Here is a 24,292-nt window from a genome sequence, read left to right as displayed (position 1 = left end):
GCATTTTTTGTACGCAGTTTTATTCTGTTACATTAAAATATACCTCCTTATTAGTGTAATTCATCTAAATTTGGTTAAAAAATAAAGCTACAAGTCATATACATTACATGTAATGAAATGTGGTCAAAGCAGTCAGTAAGGCTTTTATGTAACTAAAAAAACATTTATTTGCAGACAGCAGTCAACTGAGATTTCCATGACTGTTATAATCAAAGAAAAACACATCTGTCATTAATCCAAATAAGTGATTACAGATTATTGTGTTGCTATTTTGAAGGAAAAGCTTCTGGAAAATGAATGATGGAATGAAGGATTCAAAAAAGCAAACGTAAAGGAAAAATCTCAATCTCAGAAAATACTCACTCTTGTAAAAAAAAAAGAAGATACATATTAACCTGGTTGTTCATATTTTACATGTTTGTGCATCATTACTGAACCATGCAGGCTGGATAAACAACAAACATCAACACCTATCTGTGCCTGGTAGCATGCACAGCCCCTTTCCTCTAAACTTCCTTTTCCATGCACAGACTTCCTGCTCTAACACAAAAACTTGCTCAAAGTCTTTCTAAGCTGTATCACAGCTACCTTCAAAAAGAGACATAAGCCACATTCAACATAAGAAAAAGAGTTTTTACTTGTGACACTTTCAGTCCTGAGCTGAAATCGTTCTAAACGAGTCCAGAAAAGCACCTGAGGCATGATCTGTGCCCCTGAATACTGATGAACCGAGCAGGTCCTGGCATCGAGAGCTCCTTCCTCTTTAATGCGAGTCGAACAGATTAGCCAGTTTCTGAAAGCGAGGCCCCCAGTCGTTGAGGTAATCATAGTCCTGATCCTCATCAGAGCTGCCCGAAGCGATGGAGCTGAGGCTGCCTGCCACAGACCCGTCTCCCTCGTAGTCGTAGATCAGGGCCGTGTCATAAGGGGGCACGTTCGGGTCGGTGTCTGCAACCACCAAGCCCTGAGAGGGGAAAAAAAAACACTGAACACATGAGCACACACTGGAAAAACAACACCAGAATACATGAGCACACACTGCACTGAAGGTTCTGTTTAATCTCTAAACGGATAGTTTCCCTTTCAGGTCAAAGTAAACCTTTGAAAACAGGGAAACATTTAGAATGAGATTATAGTCTGGAGTCGTGACAACCAGAGACTCAAAAATCTAACTGAATCCATTTAAACACCAAAAACATGCAATAGAAAAGCTTCATAGCTAGAATTTAGTAGTCATTTTTGGTCATCTGCAGTGATGTTAAAATGAAATGTGGCCATGTGGAAGAATTTGGACAAAAGGCTTTTTTCAGAACAACAACTTCCAAAACAATGTTTTACCTATTGAATGCATGAAACATGCATTTTTAATACATTTTTAATGTATAAAAAATGTAAATATATATATATATATATATATATATATATATATATATATATATATATATATATATATATATATATGCTTTTATTGATGTTAAAGTATTTCTTTTGGTGACTAAAGTAAATCTCCTGTTTAAAATTTGACACTTTAAAATATTTGTAAGAAGTGTTTTATGAGGTGGCAGAAATGTGAAAATACTTTAAGTGAATCTCATGCTATAAAAGAGGGGAAATGTCATGTATTCAGACAGCGTACAGTTGTAACATCAATTTCTGAAAGGTACACATAAACCTCTTCATGCCATGTTGTTTATTTGCATCGCATCATATAATCCAGGACTTCAGTCATCACCTTGAACGGCAAAAATGTTGAAGAATTCTTTTTATAAAATTGAAAATAAATGCAGGCATGAAGGCGTGAAGAATGAAAGAAGATAATAAAATAAAGAGTTCAGAAGGGCAAAACACACCTTTTTTAAACTAGTGATTCTGAAAAAAACACTAAAAGGTGTTAGAAAAGTTGCAGCAATACAATGTCACTGCTGTTTGCTCAAAGCACACCATAAACTTAGCACAAAAAGTTCAGTATGTGGATTGACAAGTTCATCTATCTTAACCTGCTGTGTCCCTTTCGGGGACTCTGGGCTGCTACTGGGGAGAGGCGGGGTTTACCATGAACACACTCATGGACAATTTAGAGTCACCAATTAATCTACAAAGCATGTTTTTGGAATGTGGGAGGAATCTGAAGTTCCCAAAGAAAACTCACACAAATACTGATAACAAAATGTGAAACCAAAAGCACATTAAACAAAGTGAAACAGGCTCCACGGTGGCGCAGTGGTTAGCACTCTTGCCTTACAGCAAGACCCAGCTGGGGACTAGGTGTGAGTGTGCATGGGTGTGTGATTGTGGCCCTGGGACAGACTGGCAGGTTTATTATGTCCTCAAATTTAAATGATATCTACTCTGCCAAACATTACATCAGAGTCAGCAGCAGAATGAGTTTTTTGACAAAGAAGATTTGACATGAGGTAAAAGCAGACACCCAGCTCTGCTGCTGATCTCACAAATGCATGTTCCTTTTACATGTTGAACCTTGTAACCCTTGTGCTATCCTAGACACTTTAACGTTGGGAGTTGGGTCATCTAGATCCACTAGACAGTGCTCTGAACCTTTTTTCTTCAATGATTTGTGATCTTCACTGGTGTTCATGGATTACATGAAATCTTTCCACCTTTATCCACCTTTGTCATGGTAGGGAGAACACGTCAATGTAAGGGGGGGGGGGGGGGGGTCATCTGAGATAGCACAAGGGTTTTAAATGCAAAGCACAGAGTTGTACTCTGTACTTTCCAGAATACTGTACATGTTTTCTTTCCCCCCCATGTATTTCAATTCATCCCTGAGGAAAACGAGTAAACTTCTGGAAACAACAAAAGCTTAATCTATCCCCTACAGAAGTCTAAAAAGTAAAGTAGGAAGAACAAGAATTTAGAGTAAGAAATAAAATAAAAAATTCTTGTTCTCTCAGTGCACTCCTATAAATTCCCTCTAAGCCATTTGTCAGACATTTCAAAGCTCCCCCGGAGCAACAGAAAACCCCTCTTGTATCCTTTTTCCCTAATTTACTACCACTCTCAAGGATCCCAGAGAGCAGCACAACACTTTGACCTGCATAAAAGAGGAACTTGTCATTGAAGACAAATCTTGCATGAAAATGTGCGTGTTTAGACGAGTAATGATGTTTAACAAAATGTGCAGTTGTGGTTCAGTGTGTTCTGCCTGTTGGAAAACCTTTAAGGAGCTTCAGCCTCACTGCAAAAAGTGAATCTTACAGAAATAAAAATGCCTTATCTCGCAAAAACAAAATCACAATCATGTCAAGCAAGTTTTTCAATAACCAAATAATCTTTGTTTAGTCACAAGAAGTTTTTTCCTTAAAGAAGAATTTCTAGTAAAACAATTTTTTTACCCCATAGTCAGAGCTTTTTAAAGCTTAGTTAAATAAAATCTGCCAATAGGGGAAGATGTTTTGACATATGGGGCTTGTTTCTTTAGTGTAAGCGACACATTTCTTTAAAACCATCAAGTGAACATCTTCCTCTGCCTTCTTCCTCACATCATTGATGTAGTCCTCGATGTCTGTGGGATTTGCAGGAGGCCTTCGGGGGTAGATGGGAGAGGGCAGGTTGTGCGGGGCATCCCTCCTCAGGGGCTGCTTGCTGCGAGGAACTCCAGTCCCGGTGTAGTAAGAGCGTGGGGAGGAAGGGGCATCATGGGGGTTCCAGAACAGGTCAATGTTAAAAGCGTTCTGGAACGAGAGAGGCAGAAGCAGGCACTTTGATTTTTTTAAGACAAAACACAGACATTAAAAAAAAAAAGTGAAGGGAAGTGAGTTTGTCATAATCAAGCTGCAGCCCTGACCTATGAGTGAAATTTAAGAGCGTTTACCTCATCCTCCTCACCCCCTCCTTGCTCGTCATAGTTGAGGATGTTGTCACGTACGTCGTCCTCTGAATCCCCGACTAGCAGACCTGTTCCTTTCTTCATGTGGTGCCGTCTTCCACAGGCAGCCAGAGTCACGGAAAGAAGCAGCAGCACTGCATGGATGTACGAAGTCTCGTATAAAAAAATCTGATCCCATCTGCTATGATTTCTTTGAAAGTATGACTATTTTTTGACAGTTTTTGGCAGAGCATACAACCATCTGCAAATCAAAGTTACTCTGCAGAAAGGCGAATAACCTTCTCTTTGTTCAGCTGAGAACTGTTTGTATGACTGAGCTGCCATTGACACTCACACAGCAGAACTGCAGCACAGGCGATGATGATGATGACAGCAATGAAACTGACTCCCACACTGGAACCTAAGACAGCCCCCGCCTCAGATTTGCAGTCTCCATAGGAGTCGCACAGACACACTGTGACATTGACCTGACTGTTAGCACTCATGGGCGGACTGCCTGAGTCGCTCACCGCCACTCTGACTGCATACTCTCCCGCCTCCAGTTCTACGGTGGGCTGAAGCGAAGCATGTGTGTCTAGAAAAAAATGAGCCCAAAAACAACATCAAAACAGTATTATTCTTAAAAGAATATTTTTGTTTTTGATAAATTCCCACCACTAAGTTTTTGTCTTTACCATTGACTTTCACTACTGTCCAGTTGGCTGACTGATCAAAAAACAATTCAAAAATGAAAGGTGCAGCATGTGGATGGCGATCTTCATCCACAGCAGTCAGAAACAGGCCATATCGGCTGCTGCTGACACCTCTGCAAATGTAGCCGCTTGAAGGATGGAGCATTGGGGGGAAGTCATTGGTTTCTTCCAGAACCACCTTCACTGTTGCCGTTGATGACAAACCACCAGCATCTAAGCATGAGAGAACAAACACACACAGTTTTTTATGCTTGGTGCTAATGATGACTTCAAGTCTTTTTCTCTTTTTTACATTAACAATAATCAGTATTAATCTAAAACATTTACATTTTTACTTTGAGTCCTGAATGATTAAATAAGAAAAGCCAAATGAAAGAAGAATCATCTCTGTGGTTGTTTATATGAGCACAAACATGAACCACATTAGAGGGAAAGCTGTGTAAATCTCTTTCGTAAATGTTTAAGACCAGTAAGATGAACAAATTTGTAAGATTATTCCAGATAAAAAAAGAAAAAAAGCAACAACTCTGACATCCATCGAGATCTTGTCAAAACAAAATGCATGGAGGAGTGTTGAGGTCAGGCTTGATTTTTTATTGTTTAGTAAGCTGTAAACTGCTGCTTTGAATACTTGTATTAGCAGTCCACGCCATCAAGACCAACTACCTTTCAACAAACAGACCTTCCAACCATATTACTTGTGGTGGAAATGTCATGATTTGGCAAAAAGAAGATTGTTGGACAATAAAAGAAGATTGAAATGATAAATACTGAATTCTACCAATTAATTTGGAAGAAAAAAACAAGTTGGGAGGAGCAAGAGATTATATAAAGGATTCTTTATTGAAAAAAAAGTTAGTAAGAATGTTCAGGAAGCAGCTAGCCACAGTTCTGAACTCTAAAGTGTTCATTTAGATTAGGTATAGATTAACCCTTGTGCTATCTTAGATGACCCCACCCTTACATTGACATGTTCTCCCTACCATGACAAAGGTGGATAAAGGTGGAAAGATTTCATGTAATCCATGGACACCAGTGAAGATCACAAATCATTGAAGAAAAAAGTTTCAGAGCACTGTCTAGTGGGTCTAGATGACCGAACTCCCAACGTTAAAGTATCTAGGATAGCACAAGGGTTAAATCAGTAGACAGACTGGGACTTGTTCAATTATATTTTTAAAATTTACATAACAATGTTAAGCTGTTTTCCTTAGCACAGACAAGCATTTGTTCATATAAACTGATGTGGAACTCCTGTTGCTGCATGGCCTGAAGTTTTCATGGTGTATGTCTTCACGGTAAGTGAAGGACTCACCTGTGACCCTGACAGCAGCACTGTAGGAGTTGTCTTCAACATGTGGAGATCTCATGTTAAATGCTCTCTTCACTGAAATGTCTCCTGTGTTTCTGTCCACTTCCAGCCACCCCTCTGGGTCTCTGAATATTTCATAACTAAGATACACACAAAAAAGAGGAAGCTGTTGTTTTTAGCGTCAGATTTGTTGGACCATTAGTAAACTTTCTTTGCAGAGTTCTGCTGTTTCATACCTGAGCTCAGAGTTGTCTGGATCAAAGGCAGTTATGCGTGTCAGTGGTGTCCCAGGAAGCAGGGACTCTGGGGCTTTGATCACGATGGGGTCTTCTCTGAAGTATGGACCTTCATTCTTGTTAACGACTGTGACCACCACTGTGGCGGTGCTCGGTTGCAGTTTAAAAGCCTTCCTGCTCAGGGGAATAACGTTTTCCACGGTTAAAAGCAGGAGATGCTCTTTTTGGGTTTCATAATCCAGTGGCTGCAAAGCAAAGTGCAGGAAACAGTTATTTTCATACATGAGAAAGAAGCGCAGCAAAGAAAACAAAGGGAATCAATTTAGTATATTCAAATCGTTTTAAACTGGATCTTAATGTAAACTGCAAGGAAGGTGAAAAAGGGTCACGTCTGCTTAACCCTTGTGCTATCCTAGGCACTTTAACATTGGGAGTTGGGTCATCTAGACCCACTAGACAGTGCGCTGAACCTTTTTTTCTTCAATGATTTGTGATCTTCACTGGTGTCCATGGATTACATGAAATCTTTCCACCTTTATCCACCTTTGTCATGGTAGGGAGAACACGTCAATGTAAGGTTGGGATCATCTAAGATAGCACAAGGGTTGAACCAGCTCTAGTTAGAAAAATTAACCACTAGATGGTGGAGTTTAGCTGTGTTTGACAGAAACACCCAAAGGCACATTAGATGAAATTATGAAAACACAGTTTGATTTGAATTCCTGTAGGAGGTTTCTGCCTGCAAATTAGGATGTTTCATTGGAGGTATGTTGGGGCATTTATAGGAAGCGGCTTTACTCCTACTTTTTTGGTACCATATGTAACCATATAGTATTTTCATGACAATTAAAAGTTGTTGAAGTTGAGAGGAACTAATTGCTATTTCCTGGTTGACTAAATTTACTTTTTTTTTTTTTTTGCAGTAAACATATTAGTTAGTACCGGGAAGTGTAAGGTACACCAATAGTTACCCAGGTAGTCAAATGTGGGAGTGAATCATGAAGTTACTTTTTAAGATACAGAAGCAAACAAGTAAAAGTCATATATAAAACACTAAATACGTATTACTAATTATTCTGAAATTATTCTAAAATTACTTCCCATTTAGAAGAGGTTCTGATGGACTGTTAACACCTCCATGCCCGCTTTTTATTTCCAATTATTAAAAAAAGAAAAAGCTCTTGTGTGTTTTTTTTCTGTTCAGTGTGCTGCTAAATTAGGTGGAATTCTGGATTTAAAGGTACGTTGCAAATAAGCAACTCATGGCGTGAAGGGGCTAAAGAAAAAAGGTTCATAAATTGAGCAGCAGGTATTCTTTATTTATTAACTGGATAACCCCATCTACATTTACTAAATGAGTCACATTTACTAAGTGAACTAACTGTACCCAAGTATTTAGAAATGCTTGTCTTCTCACACAATAAAGTAAAATGTTTAAGCTGCTACTCCATGCTGGCTGTTTTTCTCTATAATGGTTACCTTTTTAAGTCCTATTCTACTAAATATTTTTTGGACTTTCACTTCAACATGAGTAACATTGTTTTAAAATATCTTGCTTGAGCACAACTTTTGCTTATTGGGAAACCTTGACCCAAAAAAGAAAACAAGTTAACTTTACTGCAATCAAACAGTCTTTCCTGATTTGAACCAAAGCTAGAAAACAAAACCACGCAAATAAAAATGTCTTCACTCATTGGTTAGGAATTATGAGGCCAGGGCAAAGCAACTAGAGGCAGAAATTATGTAAGCCCTGCACTTTGCAGTCTTTCTGGGGGTAGTTCATTCCAACTATATACTATAAACTACAAGGTAGCTTCTAAGAAGACATGACAGCAGCGCGAGCTATGTAAAGAGACAAAGAAAAGCGTGTAGGAAGATGTTCACTTTTTGTTCAAAACATAACTAAATCAATTAGTGTTAAATAAATTCTCAAAATCCTCCTTTAACCTTTGACCTTATCTGTTCTACCTAAGCATTTGTAAACCGATTTAAGGTGTGATGTGAACACTAGTGCTGCTTACTATACAAAAAAAAAAAGAACTTGAATTCTGCCCCTGATTTTCCTTTTCTCTGTCTTGTTTTGGAAACATGAGTGCAGCATGTGGTACCTTCACTACACTGATAACTCCTTGGTTGGTGGCAGGATCCGTTGTGATGGCAAAGCTGCGTTTGGGGTCATTGGAGGGCAATATTGAGTATCTGGCCTCCCAGTTTGTTGTTCCTCTGTCATCTCTGTCTGTCACATTCACTCGACCAATCTCAAAGTAGGACTTGTTTTCCTCTGCTGTCATGTTGTACTACACAGAACACAAAAATCAAAGGATTTTGGCCAGTCAGGTTGAATATCATTTTTCATGTCAGTTATTAGCAGAAAATATGTACACAACTCTTGTTAAACGGCTCAAAAACAGTTTTTAAAAGTCCATCGTAGATCGTGACTCACCGAGGCAGGGCTGAACTGAGGTGCATGGTTGTTGATGTCCGACACATTAATAAATGCTTCCCCTTCGGTGGTTAATCCCATGCCCCCCATATCAGCGACCTGAAGCTTTAACCTGAAACCCTTTACCACCTAGAATAGAGAGCAGCATACTTCAGCCAGAAGAACCCCATTGAAGGGATCTGCAAAAATCTGTATCCTCACTTACCTCTCTGTCCAGACCTACATCTCTTGTGTAGATGGTGCCAGTCTCATTATTAATCCCAAACATAGTTTTGGTGACAGCATTGGCGGGAATGCTCTCCTGACCAATTATAGAGTAACTCAGTGCAGCATTATCTGTCAATGGGTCGTCAGCATCTGTGGCTGACACTGACATCACCGACGTCCCTGTCACAGAATGTATTTAAAATGTATTTGTAATAAATGTATTTGATTACAAGTAAAGAGTAACTGCTGGAAACAGTTCTCAAGAACTAAGTAACAGTTTCAACATATTTAATTTATAGTCTAAATTATACATACGAACTCTGCCAATAAACAAGGTAAAACTAATGTGCAAATTCTGTCAATTGCAGACAATAAAGCAGAAATTTGACAATGTGAATAAGAATGATTATTCCGTAAAGCATTTTTGGTACCAACAAGGCTTTCCCTTATACATAGAATAAATAAAAGGGTGCAGGATTTTGGAATATTTATCAATTTTAAGATACTTTCAAGCATTTAAACAAACTATTTACTGGATTTTAAACATCATTGTTGAAATGAATAAATAACACAAAGTCTTGTTTTTTTACTTAATATATTTTCAAGCCAACATGAATAATTTACACATTATTGTACTTGATTTTTTTTTCAAACATGAATCAACTCAAGTAAAAGTGGAAGTATGGGGCAAAAAAACTACCCCTAGGGTGCGCAATCTTTTACAAAACTTACTTCAGTAAATTAGACTTGAGTTCTCAAATTAACATGGTATTTGGTTTAAATTTCCCAAGATTCCCCAAACCTTTTTAGATTTGGTGGTCTATGGATATTTAAGTGAAAATCTGTTGGCAAATCCCAAAACCTCCGTCTTTCCTTCAAACAAATGAGTACTATTTTATGTTTTGTATTTTGGAAATTTGGAAACCCAGTCTGAATACCGGGTAACTGTAAATCAAATAGTAGCTAAACTAATTGATTTTTAATAGACCAGAAAGTGTTGTGAAGGGAATTTCCCTGTCGTGGTATCTGTTGTTCTTGTTATTACTGAGGCAGAAAAGGTACAACATTTGTTTCTGATTTATAAAAAGGACAAGTAACACAGTAAACTATCGAAAAAAAATAAAAAGGAGTCTTATAACCACTCATGGTATTGTCATAAAAATAAACAAAAATAAAAATAGGGACGTGTTAATGATGATATACAGTGGGATGTTTTTCAGCTCATGTGAGGATGTTTTTTAGGCCTGTATGGAGCCGTACCTGGAACAGCGAACTCAGAGACGGAGCCAACAAACTGCCTCCGAGTGAAAATGGGTTTGTTGTCATTCTGATCCAGAACCACAATCTCAATGGTTGTGGGGTTCTCCAGCCTCTCCCCGCTGGGAGACAGTGCAAAGGCTTTAAGCTACACACAAATATACATAAGAAAAAGAAAAAAAATCATTAGATGATTTTGCAGATCAAAGTCGCCAACGTCAAAAAGTTTGTCCTCTTAGTGGGTTGTTAATTTAGTTAAACAAAGGTGAACTAAACAGTTTACTCAATTTGATTCAAGGTGAATGTGGTTGACGACCACAACACATGCTGGCAGAAAGAAAAGTGCTGGTCATTCATCCGTGACACATTTGGAAGAACTATCCCCCAAGATGCCTATAAAATCCTTGAGAAATTGCCCCTTGGCTGTTTGTACTGTGTCTGACACGGTGATATACGATGCAGAACAGAAACATTTGCTTTAAAACATGTGAGAGGTCTTACTGTGCACTGCAGCTTGTTGTAATAAACCCCTCCCTGATTGCTCTTTAATGATGTCTTACCGTGAAACTGCTGTGCTTCTCTCTGTCCAGTGGCTGCTTGCTCCTGATTACTCCTATTTTGTCATCAATCTCAAACAGGTTTTTGGGCTCCTGGTCGACTCCCGGACCCTCCAACTTGTAGATCACCTCACCCAAGAAGATTTTGTCTGATTTGATCTGGGTAGGAGGAAAAAAAAGATGGTGACTGCTCTTGGGAAGGTATGGAGGAATATTGCAATGCCTTTTCTTCAATGCCAGATGTGGAACATAAACCTGGAGATGAGAGTGTTTGAACTCAGAGAGGCCTCTGCGATGCAAAACTAAGAATAACAAAGAGTCATTTTATGCATTTTTTTTGCTTTGTCTTTGCTATGTTGATGGATCAGCAGATGTAAAAAGTGCAACTCCAGAAAGTTGCAACCAACACTCAAATCTTAAATAAAACTATCAAATTGTGTTAGCAGCCAGTGTTATTTTTTGGGAACAATTGATATTTTTTGAAAACTATGTGGTCTAAACTTTTAAGCAATGCTTCGTTTTTTTTAGAACATTTATTCTTAGGTTTTTCAAAATAAAAGCAGTGAGTGTTTTTACATCTATTCACCCATTTTCCAAACCCACTTTAACCCTTTTAGGGGCATGGGGTTGCTGGACCCTATCCAAGCTACTGTTAGGCAAGGTGGGGGATATCCAGGAAGAGTTTTCAGTTTGTTGTAGGGCTTACAACACACACATTTACGGTCACAGCTAGGGACACTTTAATTTAAAATCTTTAATTAACATTTGAAGCATATTTTTGGACTTTTGGGGAAAACTCACACAAGCACGAGGAGAACTTTTTTGTGTGCAAACTCCACACAGAAAGGACCCAACAGGGATTTGAACCAGGATCTTCTTGCTTTGAAGCAAGAGTGCTAACCACTACACCACTGTGCAGCACCCAATAAAATACAATCCAACAATATTGAGTTAACACAACCACAAGACAATTCACATTCATTTTAATTATGTTTACATCAAGCAAACTATAAAAATTCCGTCAAGCTAATACGTGAGGGAAAATAGCACAACATTTTCTTCTTTAACTGAGATATATGTAGATAGCTTTTGCAATAACTCAATGTTTTTTTTTTTACCTGAACAAGATCTTCAGGGACTTGCTTGCTGTTCTCCAACACTCTGATTGGAGGGATGATCCAGTCCCTCTTCATTCTGGCCAGACCCCTGCCTTGATTTCTCCAGGGAAATAGAGCCCAAGGACGCAGCTCTGCCTCACCATAGTGATGTTCTGCAGAGCTCCACACCTGAAGGAAACACATTCACACTCATTCAGATCACATGCATTTTTGTAAACCTCAGGAAGTCTTCTTCGTGGAAGGTAACACAGCCTTGCATGCATTTGCAGCTGCTTGATGTCCCCCATGGCTTGGACATTCCCGGAGTCCTGGTGGAGTTGCTGTGTTCTAATTGTGGTGCAGAGAATAGCTGGTTGATGTGGAACTGTCCAGAGTAGAGGTAGCAGCATCAAGTTTCATTCATCAATCCGTATTTTTGTCTACTTCCTTTGATGGGGGGGCAAATTCATCTCAGCAAACACAAACAGTCGTGCTCTTTTCATAAGGCCTCCATCATCACATTTCTGTTTTGGCTGTGTTCACACAGCCATGCACGCCCCCGCACAGCACATGTGAGAAAATGCACACAGCAGCTGCCGTCTATGGATTAAGATACTCTGCTTTCCCAGCCGCATTCCCGCTCACACTTACAAATTCCCCTCTATGCTCAATTCTGCACCTGACTGGGAATTTGGGGTCACCTTACGGATCTGCCTTGCTGGAGGAATTCCACGCTCATGCGCGCGTTCTCCCACAGCAAAACGTATACGCATGAGCACTGATGGAACACACACCCACACACATGCTCACACACATTTCCTTTGTTCACTTCCTGCTCTTCACTGGGATTTCTCCAGATCCGGCATTACATCACACATACTGAACAGCTCAAACGCACAATCCACGGAACCAGAGAGATTTATACATCCTTGTGATCTCATGCACATGTGACTTGATAATGATGATTAATCCATCTCATCAGATGCACATCTTAAGCATGGATGTAAACTGTGTATATGTTGAATAAATGCTGTGATTGGGTTGTGATTACAGCTCTGTCTTTGCAGAGACTGTGTTGATCCTCTGGCATGCTGCTTGCCTGTAAAAGGAGGAATGGAAACCATGGCTGGCATCTGCAGATCCAGTCAGAGGCCAGGCTAATCTCAGCCTCTTCTATATTCCTGACCCCTGACGCTTTAGCGCCTTCAGCCATTGTCCACCACACACTCAGAGATGTTTACGTACATTCAAGAGCTAAATGTTCCTTGAACATGTATCCAAACTTACAGTTTTTCAACACTTCAAGTCTTAGACCTTTAAAAAGCTTTGATGAGCTCTCAATGCTTCTGGTTGAAGCTCATATTCTGTCATTCAGCCCTTGTGGTTAACAGCTGAGGAGCAGTTGTATTTCTAAGAATAGCCCTTTCTAAAGTATTTATGCTTATTAAAGCCTGGGTGTCGACCGTTGTGTTACTTTGAGAAATCATATAAAGTAAACAGCACAAGGATAGGAAGTTTCCCTTAATTCATCATGACTCACAACTCTTAAGCTACATTCACACCGCCCCCAGCAACCCGCGTTCAAATGGCCATTTCCAATGTAAAGTAAATGCGTGTTTTGGGCTTCCAAATTCAAAATTCTCTTGGTCGTGAATTACTACGCAAGTTTTTAAGTCTGTTTTTGGGCTCTACGGCCATTGAATGTGTGTTGCAAGGTAAACCAGTTGAACTTTGTTCAATCAGATACCTGGACTTGGCATCTCCTTTAATTCAGGGAAGTGCCAACAGTTTGAAAATTGATCATAGATCCTTGATCAATTAATGCAGTTTCTGCCCGGCCGGAATTCTATGACACCAAGTCATTCACATATCATAATAGACCTAAGAAAGAAAAAGCCTGGAACAACATGTGCAAGATTCGCACAACCTGAATATTTCACACCAAGCCTCTTTCAACTGTAGGTGTTGGGCATACACTAGTATTGTGTAGCATCAGTCCAGTCTGAACACCATATGCTAAAAACATGGCATTACAACTATTTTTCTTCATGTAAACCGTCAGAACTTAAGTAATAGAAGCCACGGGGCGGCTAAAAAGAATTTAGGACATCATGTGTGTATGACATCATAGAAGGAGGTTTAAAAGACAGTTTTATGCATCTTAACGCTCCTAGAACAGCCTGTTTCACATGTGAACATGTTAGTGTTTAACAAAAAGGAAATGTGTTTGAGATGAGACAAGGAAGCTGGTCCATCATCACTGCAGCTTCTAAGAAAAAAAAAGTATTTAAAAAGAGAATAACAATGAATTAAACTGACATGGTTTGGATTAGTCATTCGACATCTTTCTCACTTTAAGGCAGTAACTTAAATATACCTTAAAAGAAAGCCTCCATAAATGGTAAATGATGTTTAAAGAGAGTTTGCATTGAAAGAAACCATCTCCCTCTTCACTCTGGTGGACACATGAATATGACACTGTTTTGATAATGAAGTATTATGGAGCAGAGTTCAGATCTGCCAAGTTTGATGCATTAAATATTTCTGTTAAGAGCCACGGAGTGTTCCAGCTTAAACAGGGCATGAAACATTGAAGCAGTTAGCAGAGACTAGACTTTGTAGAACACTCAATCTGTACGTCTATGAATTTGCTTTTTCATACTTTCCACTGTCTAACATGACACAGAGTCATGGACAGTGGCTCCGCTGAGTATCTACTTTAATGTTTTTACCAGAACTGCACGCAGCAACCCCAAAGTGTCAGATTTCCAATTAGGCCAGCGGGGCCCGCCTCTGACAGGCTGGGTGATGACACCACACACAGATGAACTGTTTCAGAGGCTTTTCCCAGATACTTTTACAGCGCGGCCTTTCACCTGGGACTCCGACAGAGGTAACAACAGCTTGTTTGGATATAAAGCGGCCTCACAGTCGGAGTTGTAAAACGCTATATTATGCTGCCTTTGCCAAGTTTAACTTCCCTCTGTTTCTGGCTGCGGAGAGTGTGTGGAAAGGCTTTTCAATCTGGTGAAGATAATCATCTTGACCCAACAACATGACACTTTTTGTTCCTGATAATGACGTGTCTTGCACTTATAAATTTAGCAAAGATATAAAGGGTTAGATGTCAAATACAAGCCTTCAGTGGAAGACCATAACTGTACATTTTCTCTGTGAGGTTTGACATGGCTGCTCAAGCATTCACCCTGAAACATTCCTTTACAAAGCAGTCAGAGCTGCTTTTGGTAAAAGTATAAGCTCAACTAATTAGTAAGATGTAAATCTTTTCACTGAATTATGAACTTCTGTTCTATCTTTGGCATTTTAGCCCCCTATTATGAGTGAAGTCTGCCTCTGCAGCTTGAGCAAATGCAACTGTGGTGCAACTGTGCACAGGTGCATCTCTGTTCATTTCTGCATCTGTTCATCAAGCAGCGACAGTCAAGCTGTCAGTCATCAGCAGAGCTGGTCCCAGCCCCCCTCCAGCTCTTTGCTAAGTCATGAATGCCTGGCAAGGGCAGGAACACTATTTTTGGTGGCACTGCAAACATTTCTCCTCCTTTGAACAAATGTTCAGGCCGTTGGGAAGCAGTGCAAGGTTATGGCTTTGAACTGCAACAAAGTTACCCTCAGAGGAATGAAAAACAGGCTGAAAGTTGTATGCATTTTACAGATTGTGCTACGTTTTTATTATACTTGATTAAAAGTTTGATCCATAAGTACTTTAAGACATACAGTTACAATAGACCATCTAAAAAAAACGTTCAAAATCATTTCTGTGCGTGCAGGAAGAGGTGTCAAACATTGCAAAGGAGTTACTTTAGACCCATAAGAGCCTGCAAGGTTCATTAATGAGGGTGACCATCTTCTTCAGACGTTTAGAGGTTCACAGACACATTAGAAAAAAACAACTACCATAAAAAGAATGTCAGCCAGGTTCTCTTTATTTTTAATGCCAGTGAACCAAAAACACAGCTTCTGTTAGACATTCTTAAGTAACCTCACTGGGAACTTCCTTTCAAACTTTTCTCCCATCAGAACATCAGTAAATCCTTTGTGTTTTTTTTAAAAACTGAAATTAATATTTAAAGGTTTGCTGGAGATTTATGTTTACAAAGAAACAATATTTCAATTTCAAGGAAAAATGTTTTGTTCTGTATAGTTTTATGGCACAAACTGCTAACACGTCTTGGCACTGCTGCGCGATTGCTCCTGTGTAAGCCCTTTAAATCAACAACAACCGTTGCCAGCTGTTCTTTCATGTCTTAGCCAATAAAAAATAATGAGGGAAGAAAAAAAAAGAAAAAAGGAAAGTGTGGAAATGGACTTTACGCTTCATCTTACTTGTTTTAAGGAGCAGGAAGTCATGTCTCTACCCTTTGGTTTCATAGTTATATTAAAAGGAGTAAAAGAAGCCTGAAGGTACGGACTCGCAGCAGGACCTGAGCTTCATAGAAAATGCTCTACAGACTATTTCCGATAAGCGGGATCACAGCTGGCTGCTTGATGTGGACTTGATTTCATGCTTCGGGAGGAACCTGCTTCTGCTTCTCTGAGGAGGATTACAGAGTGGGACAAATGGCATTGTGCATGCATCTGGGAGCAGCTGTGCCTGCTGCCCACTCATCACCACAACATCCAGCCAACAGGCCCAAAACGCTTCAGCTCCAACCAGGAACATTAAACAAGCAAAAGATATCAAGTGACTCTGAAAGCTTTGGTTGGATCAGCAGCTGTTGATGGGTAAATACCTTCTTTTTTCAATTATTCACAAGATATCTGAACAATTTCATTGATGACAGAAAAAGAAGTCTTCAAAGTGTTCCTTGGGGACTTAAAGCGCTCTAAAAGAAATGTTTTCCTCACAAAGGTTTCTTGGAAAACCACATTTGCTTGGAGGGATTCTGTTTGCACATAAGGGTGTTGTGACATTTGGCTTTAAAATGAAAGGCTCCTCATGGACCTCCCAATCCCCTTCCTTTAAACAGAGCATTGACATGGGAACAAGGCTGTTCCTTTTCAGAAACAACTGTTGTTTAAAAAAAAAACCTTAACCAAGTCACAGCAAAAAATAAAAAATAAACAACCATAAAGGAGGTAAAAATATAAAAATATAGCTCAAGTCCAGAGATAACATGGAACTAAATAAAAATGTGACCAAATGACATGGATAATAGATCTTTTTCTCAGAGGATGAAGTTTTGTCAGTAATAAAGACAAATTCAAAGATGTTTTACATGTGTTTGTATTGCATATCATAAAAGCAAGGTTTGTCTTAAGGAGAAAGGCCTTCATGTTACATCAGTAATGCACAGAAGTGTGTGTGTGGACTGTATTAAGGTGGAGCCAAAGGTGTAGTCACATGACCCACTACCTTTAAACCAGATTTTGATACCAATCTAAAGCCTGCCATCCTGGCAGGATATGACCTCACTCTGTCTAATGTGGCATTTAGGCCTGAAAGGACTCCGCCCACATTTGTGAACACTTAGAGGTAAATTTGTATTTAAAAAAATGGATTTTGTTCTTTCCATTTTTCTTTGAGTTAAGGTATCACAGATAATAAATCTAACCAAATACAAAACAAATGTCTTTGCAATATTTTAATATTTTTGCTTTGCCTAAAATGTCTTCTGTTTGAATTGTATTTTCATTGTCATCCTTCCCTTTACCCAGACAACAGCTGTACATTAGAACATGGTCCTAATCTATCTTGCCAGGTAAAATAGATGAAAGAAATGAACAAATCCACATTGGACTCAAGAGAGACAGACTTGGCTTTGCAATAGCTTCCGATGGTGACTTGGTGAGCTGCGCCTGGCACTTAATCCTCCGTTCACATGAGCCTAAATCCAGAAGCAGTTTTTCCTCACAGTAAAAACTAACCACAGAGTATTAAATCAAACCACAAAAACAGCAAACTTTAACCACAGAGACTTTCAGCTGGTCTTAACATTAAACAATTAGCAGGTAAGACAAACCTCAAAAGTAAAAAGGTCTAAATGATTCACTTCCACAGTGGTAAAGCAGCTCCAAAAAGTACAGTCAGAGGCCAAATTAATCCTCTGTCTAACCTGGACTGCATTACTACTCCAAACACATGGGAAGACTGATGGTCCTTGGAAGTGCAGTTGGCAATAAGTCAGTTTATATTGTCATCCATTCTCATAATGGCATCTTCTGACATGGGGTTCTAATGATGCCCTGAGCCCTTGTACACATCTGGAGCTTGGTCCTCCTCAAAGCACTTCATCATCCTTTCTCATGATGGAATGAAATGTTTGGATTGCTCACAAGATCTGATTGCATAGCCAGTGTGGCGTCACCATTGATGAAATCAGAATTGAGGACATCACTCAGGTAAAGACATAAATTGTATATTTGAGGAAAAAGGGTAGAAAAAAATCTGAATCTAAACATAGAGACAATCTTGGCGCAGAAAGTCACGTGGTGCGGCTCAAGTGCAAAACAGTGTCTTTACAGCAAATGGTTCATGCAAGTTTGTTGAAAATATTTCATGGAGACCAGAAGGTCGTGGAATACACGTCGCTTTCAGCCACTGGAGTGGCTCCTTGTTCTTTGATTGCTTAAATCTAGCATCTTCTCAAAAACAACAGTTTAAAGTTTTGATGATGACTTACCTGATGGAACAAAGCAGTCAGCACACACACCATCAACGTCCACACCTCCATCCTCAGCCGCACCCACAGATGCTGTCTGGACAGGTCTCAGTGCACTGACAGGTCCAAATCTCCTCTGTGGGTCCTGTGCACAGAATTCAACTTTCAAACCTTTCCCTGTCTTTCCTTCACTCTGTCCCCTGCAGGAACTCCCTGTAAGATCTCCTGCTCCTTTCCTCTCCCTCAAACTGTCTCTCACTGCTCCACCCTGTCCATAGCTGGGGTACGTCTCACAGTCGTGGTGTAAAGGGGGCTAGAGTTTCAGCAGCGGGCCTCCTATGAACCCCAGCACATGTGCTGTCACTCACAAGGCCAGTGAAAGAAGGAGAGGGAGGAAGAGAGATGCAGGGCAGCTGCTGGCTGGAAAGAATGGAGCAGTAAGTCTGGACAAAACGTTGCTGAATAACAAAGTTTCACAGAGACAAGTGAAGTAAAAAAAGCATTCTTCTCTAGTTTCATCTGGTCATCTGTTCTATTCGCCAAATTTGGACGACATGAAGTGTATATTTATAAGTACTTCAAACTACATTTCATAGAAAGCATTTTGGGATTTTACCACAGCTGTCTGCTCAGTGCAGCCGGGGATCAGACTGTGTCAAAGCTAACCCAAAGTCCAAATATAATACTTCAAATTTATTCCACATAACTGACCGTTTTAAAAAGAGTAGTAGAAAATATGTTAATGAACAAAATCCAAATGGGTTCATAACAACATACTTGTGAATTTTGGAGAAATTTGTTTTTCTGATCAAAATTTCTGAGTTTTTGGAAAAAAGTTTGGACGTCCATCTGTTGGATCCTTTCGGATGGATCCTTCCGGATGGATCCTTCGCAAATCCGTCTCCGTTCTGGATCTGTCAAAGTTACAGTCTAATTATACCGGATTGTATCTTATATTTATGTTCCATTATGTTTATATTTTTACCTTATATCAAAGTTATTTTGGTAATTTAATAATTGTTTTAATAAATAAACCTTTCTTTGAATCATTTTGCGATGTTTACATGTGCAACTGTTGCACAAAACCTTTTACATGCACTGTATGAATATTTATGTGATGAATTACATTTGAATGTGGATTCTTTTGATTTTAAGTTTGTTTTAGATTATGAATTTGCATTTGAATTTACATTTGAATTTGCATTATATTTTTGTATTAAAATTACAATTAGCTTTTGAATTTGAACATGGGGTTTAAAAATAGCTTGGGTATCATAAAGATATTTTTGTCTCAGCCTTGGAAATTATTCAGAGCAGACTGCACTGTATAAACCTTGAGACCTGTCCTTTTAGCCGACACACTCAAACTTTCTGGTCACATAAACTCTTTTTTTGCACAGGGATGCACTGAAATTCTCAAACAACATTTTCAACAGCGTGCATGCCCTCCCAGCAGCACTGCACACCTCATTAAAGTGTAAAAAGCTCTTCTCGTCCAGGTCAGGCTTCCTGCAGTAAGGCGGCACATGGAGCCCCTAGATGGTATGTGTCATGCCCTGGCACATTCACCGCATTCAACCAGATAGCCCTTTGATCCTGGGCTATTTTGAACATTCTGTCGAAAGAGAAGATGAAGATCCATGGTTCTCTGCAGGGTTCGTCTAAGCTCGGATTCCATTTCAGTAGTGCTTTCAGTCTGACTCGAAGGCTGCCGCTGTCGATGTAGTGATGAAACGGTGTCGGCCAGGAGTCCGAGCTATATAGGCGTGAGAAAACATCCGCCTATTTTCTGTACCTGCTTCCTCTTGTTTAGGGTCTGGACTGGGGTCAGCTGTTATTGGGCAAAGGGGGTGAACCTCAGTGAGCCATAACAAGGCACAAAACATGTCAATTAGAAGATAGATTGATGGAAAGAAACTACTGAGTATCTTCAACTCTTCTTTCTCTACATGGATCTTAAAGAAAATCTTTTTAGGCCACAAACCTTTTTGCTTGACTTTTCTTTCACACACAAAAAGCAATTTGTAGGGATTTGAGGAGGTGCAAAAACTTTTGTGCTCTTGCTTGCCTGTGTGTCTGTCTGTCTGTGGAGAAACTTTCAAAATGGTGTGTGTTGAAAGCCTGACATTACCGGTCGTCTTGAGTTCTCTGTCAGATTCTCCTCATGTTTCTGGCCATGCTTCATCCCCCTTTTTTTTTCCCAATTCAACAATTTCCAATCAACCTGTGTTCGGTTGACTGGAATTAATTAAAAAAAAGTCTCTGTCACTTAAGGCAGTTAGCAGAAGCTACTCTGTATGTTTCCTTCACCCAAACAGACTCTTACATGAGTCACATATGCTTTGATTTAAAGTCCAAATCACTGAAAGGCGTAAAGTTTGTTTATAGTGAAAGCTAAGCCAAGTTTAAATGTCAAAACTGCAGCCAGTAAAGTACAAATCTTTCCTCAAACTGTTCTTTTTATGCTAGTAAAGCACTCTGCTGCCAACTGGTGGCAGAAAATTACTGCTCACATGAACTCATATGAATAATTTGTAAACGACAATCAGACCAGAAAAAAAAGGAACAGAAATTCATGTATGCTTGATTTGACATGATCTTTATATTTTTACATCTTTGCGAATACATCGGTGGTCCTACATTCCCACCAAATATACAGAAGGGCTTTATTATTTGTTTGTGTTTTTAAACAGTATTTGACAAGTAAAAGCTTTAAAAACAGATATAATTTATATTAATAAAACATTTTCTTGTATTCACTTATCATCATTTTTTGTAAACTTTTGTAATGAAATATTTCAATTCAATTCAATTCAATTCAATTTTATTTGTATAGCCCAAAATCACAACAACAGTCGTCTCGATGGGCTTCAAAGTAAAACATGAAATCAAAAGGATCACGAATACAAAGAGTTCAATAGAAAAATACTAAAATGAACTAACAAACTGACTAAGCTATACTGGCATCCCTGCCCTTAGACCCCCCTTCACGGTAAGGAAAAACTCCCAAAAAAACCGGATTCCGGAAAAAACGAAGAAACCTCAGGGGTGCCCACATGAAGGAGGGATCCTCCCCCAGGACGGACAGGCGATTTACCAGAACTCTTAGAGAAGAATTAACTTATCTAAATCTACAACTACATATATAAAAGTCCAGCAGACGAGCTTCATCCAGCCGTGGTTATCGGGACAGTCAAAGGCGCGAGTCGAGCCGGAGACAGGAACCACAGCCAGGTGTAGGAGCAGGAGCAGAGACGAGGTACTCGGTCAGGTACAGAGCAGAGACGAGCCAGAGATGAGCCAGAGGCAGGATCCACAGCCAGGTGTAGGAGCAGGAGCAAAGGCGAGGTAAACGGTAAGGAACTGGAGCACGGATGAGCCAACTGGAGTCTGGAAGCACTCCCACTCCCCAGGAGGGGAGAGGAAAAGAGGGACAATACATGAATCGCACTGCACCAAACAGAGGCATGGAGAACTAAATGATAAATTATGATCAAGAATAGAGGAGAGGAAGGGTAGAAGTAAAAAAGGAAAGAGGACAGAACCACAATGCACCATAGTTACCCCAGCTTCAACTTCTAGCAGCCTTTTAAAAGAAATAGTTATTATTAAGTTTAATTTAAACAAACTAACATTAAGTTAAATAATCTCTGAATACTAACTAGTCTGACAATAAGCCTGTCCAAAGAGGAATGTTTTCAGTCTAGCTTTGAATGTAGAAACTGAGTCGGCCTCTCTTACATGAGCTGGGAGTTTATTCCATAAGACAGGGGCTTGGTGGCTAAACGCTCTACCTCCAACCGTACTTTTACTAATTCTAGGAACCACAAGCAGTCCTGCATTTTGCGAGCGAAGTGTTCTGATTGGTTGGTAAGGGACTATGAGGTCCTTAATATAGGACGGGGCCATTCCATGTAAGGCCTTATAGGTTAAGAGGAGGATCTTGAACTTGATTCTAGAATCAACTGGGAGCCAATGGAGCGAAACTAACACAGGAGTGATGTGATCTCTTCTGCTAGTTCCTGCTAACAATCTAGCTGCTGCGTTCTGAACAAGCTGGAGACTTCTTAAGGAACTCTTAGGACACGCTGCTAACAAGGAGTTACAGTAATCCAGCCTCGACGTAACAAATGCATGGATGAGTTTTTCAGCATCACTCTTAGAAAGTATATTTCTGATCTTAGCAATATTCCGCAGGTGAAAAAAGGCAGTTCTACACGCCTGAGATATGTGAGCCTTAAATGATAAATCCTGGTCAAGTAAAACCCCAAGGTTTCTAACTGTGGAATTGGGGGCTATACTTATGCCATCCAGGGAGACTATCTGAGCAGACAGAGCATCTCTGAGGTTTTTAGGACCAAGTATAATGACCTCAGTTTTTTCTGGGTTCAAGAGGAGGTAATTAATTGTCATCCAGGTCTTGATGTCACTGATGCAGGCGTTCAGTTTCTCTATCTGGTCATTCTGGTCAGGCTTCATGGATAAATACAACTGCGTATCGTCGGCATAACAATGAAAATTAATGCTGTGTTTCCTGATTATGTTTCCTAGGGGTAGCATATAAAGCGTAAACAGGATCGGTCCCAAGACTGAGCCCTGTGGGACTCCATAGTTGACTCGAGTGCACTGAGAGGAATGGCCATTTACATTAACGAACTGATACCTATCAGACAGATAGGATTTAAACCACTGGAGAGCAGATCCTCTGATCCCTATGTCCTGCTCTAATCTATGGAGTAAAATACCGTGGTCGATAGTGTCAAAGGCAGCACTGAGGTCCAACAGGACCAGAATAGAAAGTAGTCCCTTTTCTGAGGCCAATAGCAGGTCATTAGAGACTCTAACTAGTGCAGTTTCCGTACTGTGGTGAGGTCTAAACCCCGACTGAAAGTCTTCAAAGTGGCTGTTGTCCTGTAGGTGGCAGTAAAGCTGCTTAACTACAACTCTTTCTAGGATTTTAGAAATAAAGGGCAGGTTTGATATCGGTCTATAGTTGGCCAAGATGCTAGGATCCAAACTGGGCTTTTTCAGAAGAGGTTTAACAACTGCATATTTAAAAGACTGTGGCACGTAACCCGTTTCCAGAGAGGCATTTATCATTGTTAATATGGGATCATTAATTAGGGGAAAAGTTTCTTTAAAAAGTCTAGTGGGAATTGGGTCTAACAGACACGTTGAGGATTTGGAGGACGTAATAATTGATGTTATTTCCGCTTGATCCACAGCAGTGAAGCAGTCTAATGTTACAGAGGTTTCTATGGATGCCTCCATTTCTACCGCTTCAGCCTGTTCTGGGCTGATAGTAGGAATAACTTGATTTAACTTATGTCTAATATTTGAGATTTTACTGTCGAAAAATGTAAGAAAATCATCAGAGCTGAGAGAAACAGGAACATGTGGTTCTACTGAGCTCTGACTGCGAGTTAATTTAGCAATAGTGCTAAAAAGAAATCTTGGATTGTTTCCATTCTCTGATATTAAGGTTGAATAGTACTGGCTTCTAGCTCTACGCAGAGCTTTTTTATAATTTAATAGGCTATGTTTCCAGATATCCAGAGACTGCTCTGAACCGGAGCGGCGCCATTCTCTTTCCAACTTACGGGTTTCTTGTTTAAGAGAACGAGTTTCAGCGTTAAACCACGGTGCTGCTCGGTTTTGTCTGACGAACTTAGGTTTCAAGGGGGCAACAACATCGAGTGTACTCCTGAGGGCTTGTAAGGCATCATTAACAAAGTGGTCATTTATATTAGGACTGATACTATGGGAGCTGGTCTCAGAGTATTTTCTCAGAATATCACTAAGTACTGGCTGAACTGTGTGTTTGAACTCAGACACAGAACGGTCAGTTAAGGTTCTTCTAAGCTGTTTCTTATTCACTGGGAAAGAAGGATGTTCCAGTGTAAACTGGAAGGTAATCATAAAGTGATCAGAAATGATGGGGTTAAGAGGAAGAACACTCAGCTGGCTGATCTCTATACCATGGGTTAGAACAAGGTCCAGGGTGTGCTTATGACAGTGAGT

At 39.8% G+C, this 24,292-nt stretch overlaps 1 protein-coding gene across 1 annotated transcript; it reads right to left on the bottom strand.

The window, feature by feature from the left end:
* Positions 1 to 142: 142 nt before the first annotated feature.
* On the bottom strand, positions 143 to 18,620 carry cdh15 (cadherin 15, type 1, M-cadherin (myotubule)). The gene is made up of 14 exons (XM_004067050.5): positions 18,293 to 18,620; positions 11,673 to 11,840; positions 10,558 to 10,713; positions 10,001 to 10,145; positions 8,739 to 8,920; positions 8,534 to 8,662; positions 8,199 to 8,387; positions 6,091 to 6,335; positions 5,858 to 5,994; positions 4,525 to 4,755; positions 4,185 to 4,424; positions 3,836 to 3,984; positions 3,504 to 3,695; positions 143 to 964 (listed from the first exon to the last, which is right to left on the bottom strand). The coding sequence occupies exons 1-14, from the start codon at positions 18,341 to 18,343 to the stop codon at positions 764 to 766; spliced, it is 2,415 nt and encodes an 804-aa protein (XP_004067098.2). The 5' UTR covers positions 18,344 to 18,620; the 3' UTR covers positions 143 to 763.
* Between the last annotated feature and the right edge of the window lie 5,672 nt (positions 18,621 to 24,292).

This window comes from Oryzias latipes, chromosome 3 (assembly GCF_053564925.1).
Source record: "Oryzias latipes strain Hd-rR chromosome 3, Olatipes_Hd-rR_3.1".
Classification (NCBI taxonomy): domain Eukaryota; kingdom Metazoa; phylum Chordata; class Actinopteri; order Beloniformes; family Adrianichthyidae; genus Oryzias; species Oryzias latipes.
Note: the sequence above shows the minus strand (reverse complement) of the source record. Positions and strands in the feature narration are given on the sequence as shown.

Bases quoted from the DNA above. Each gene is read 5' to 3' on its own strand.
- cdh15 (XM_004067050.5), bottom strand. From the start codon at position 18,343: ATGGAGGTGTGGACGTTGATGGTGTGTGTGCTGACTGCTTTGTTCCAT. The intron at 4,425-4,524 runs GTAAAGACAAAA...ATTTTTTTCTAG, and splicing joins GACAGTAGTGAAAGTCAATG to ACACACATGCTTCGCTTCAG. The intron at 965-3,503 runs GTGAGGAAGAAG...TTCCCCTCTCAG, and splicing joins TCGAGGACTACATCAATGAT to GGCTTGGTGGTTGCAGACAC.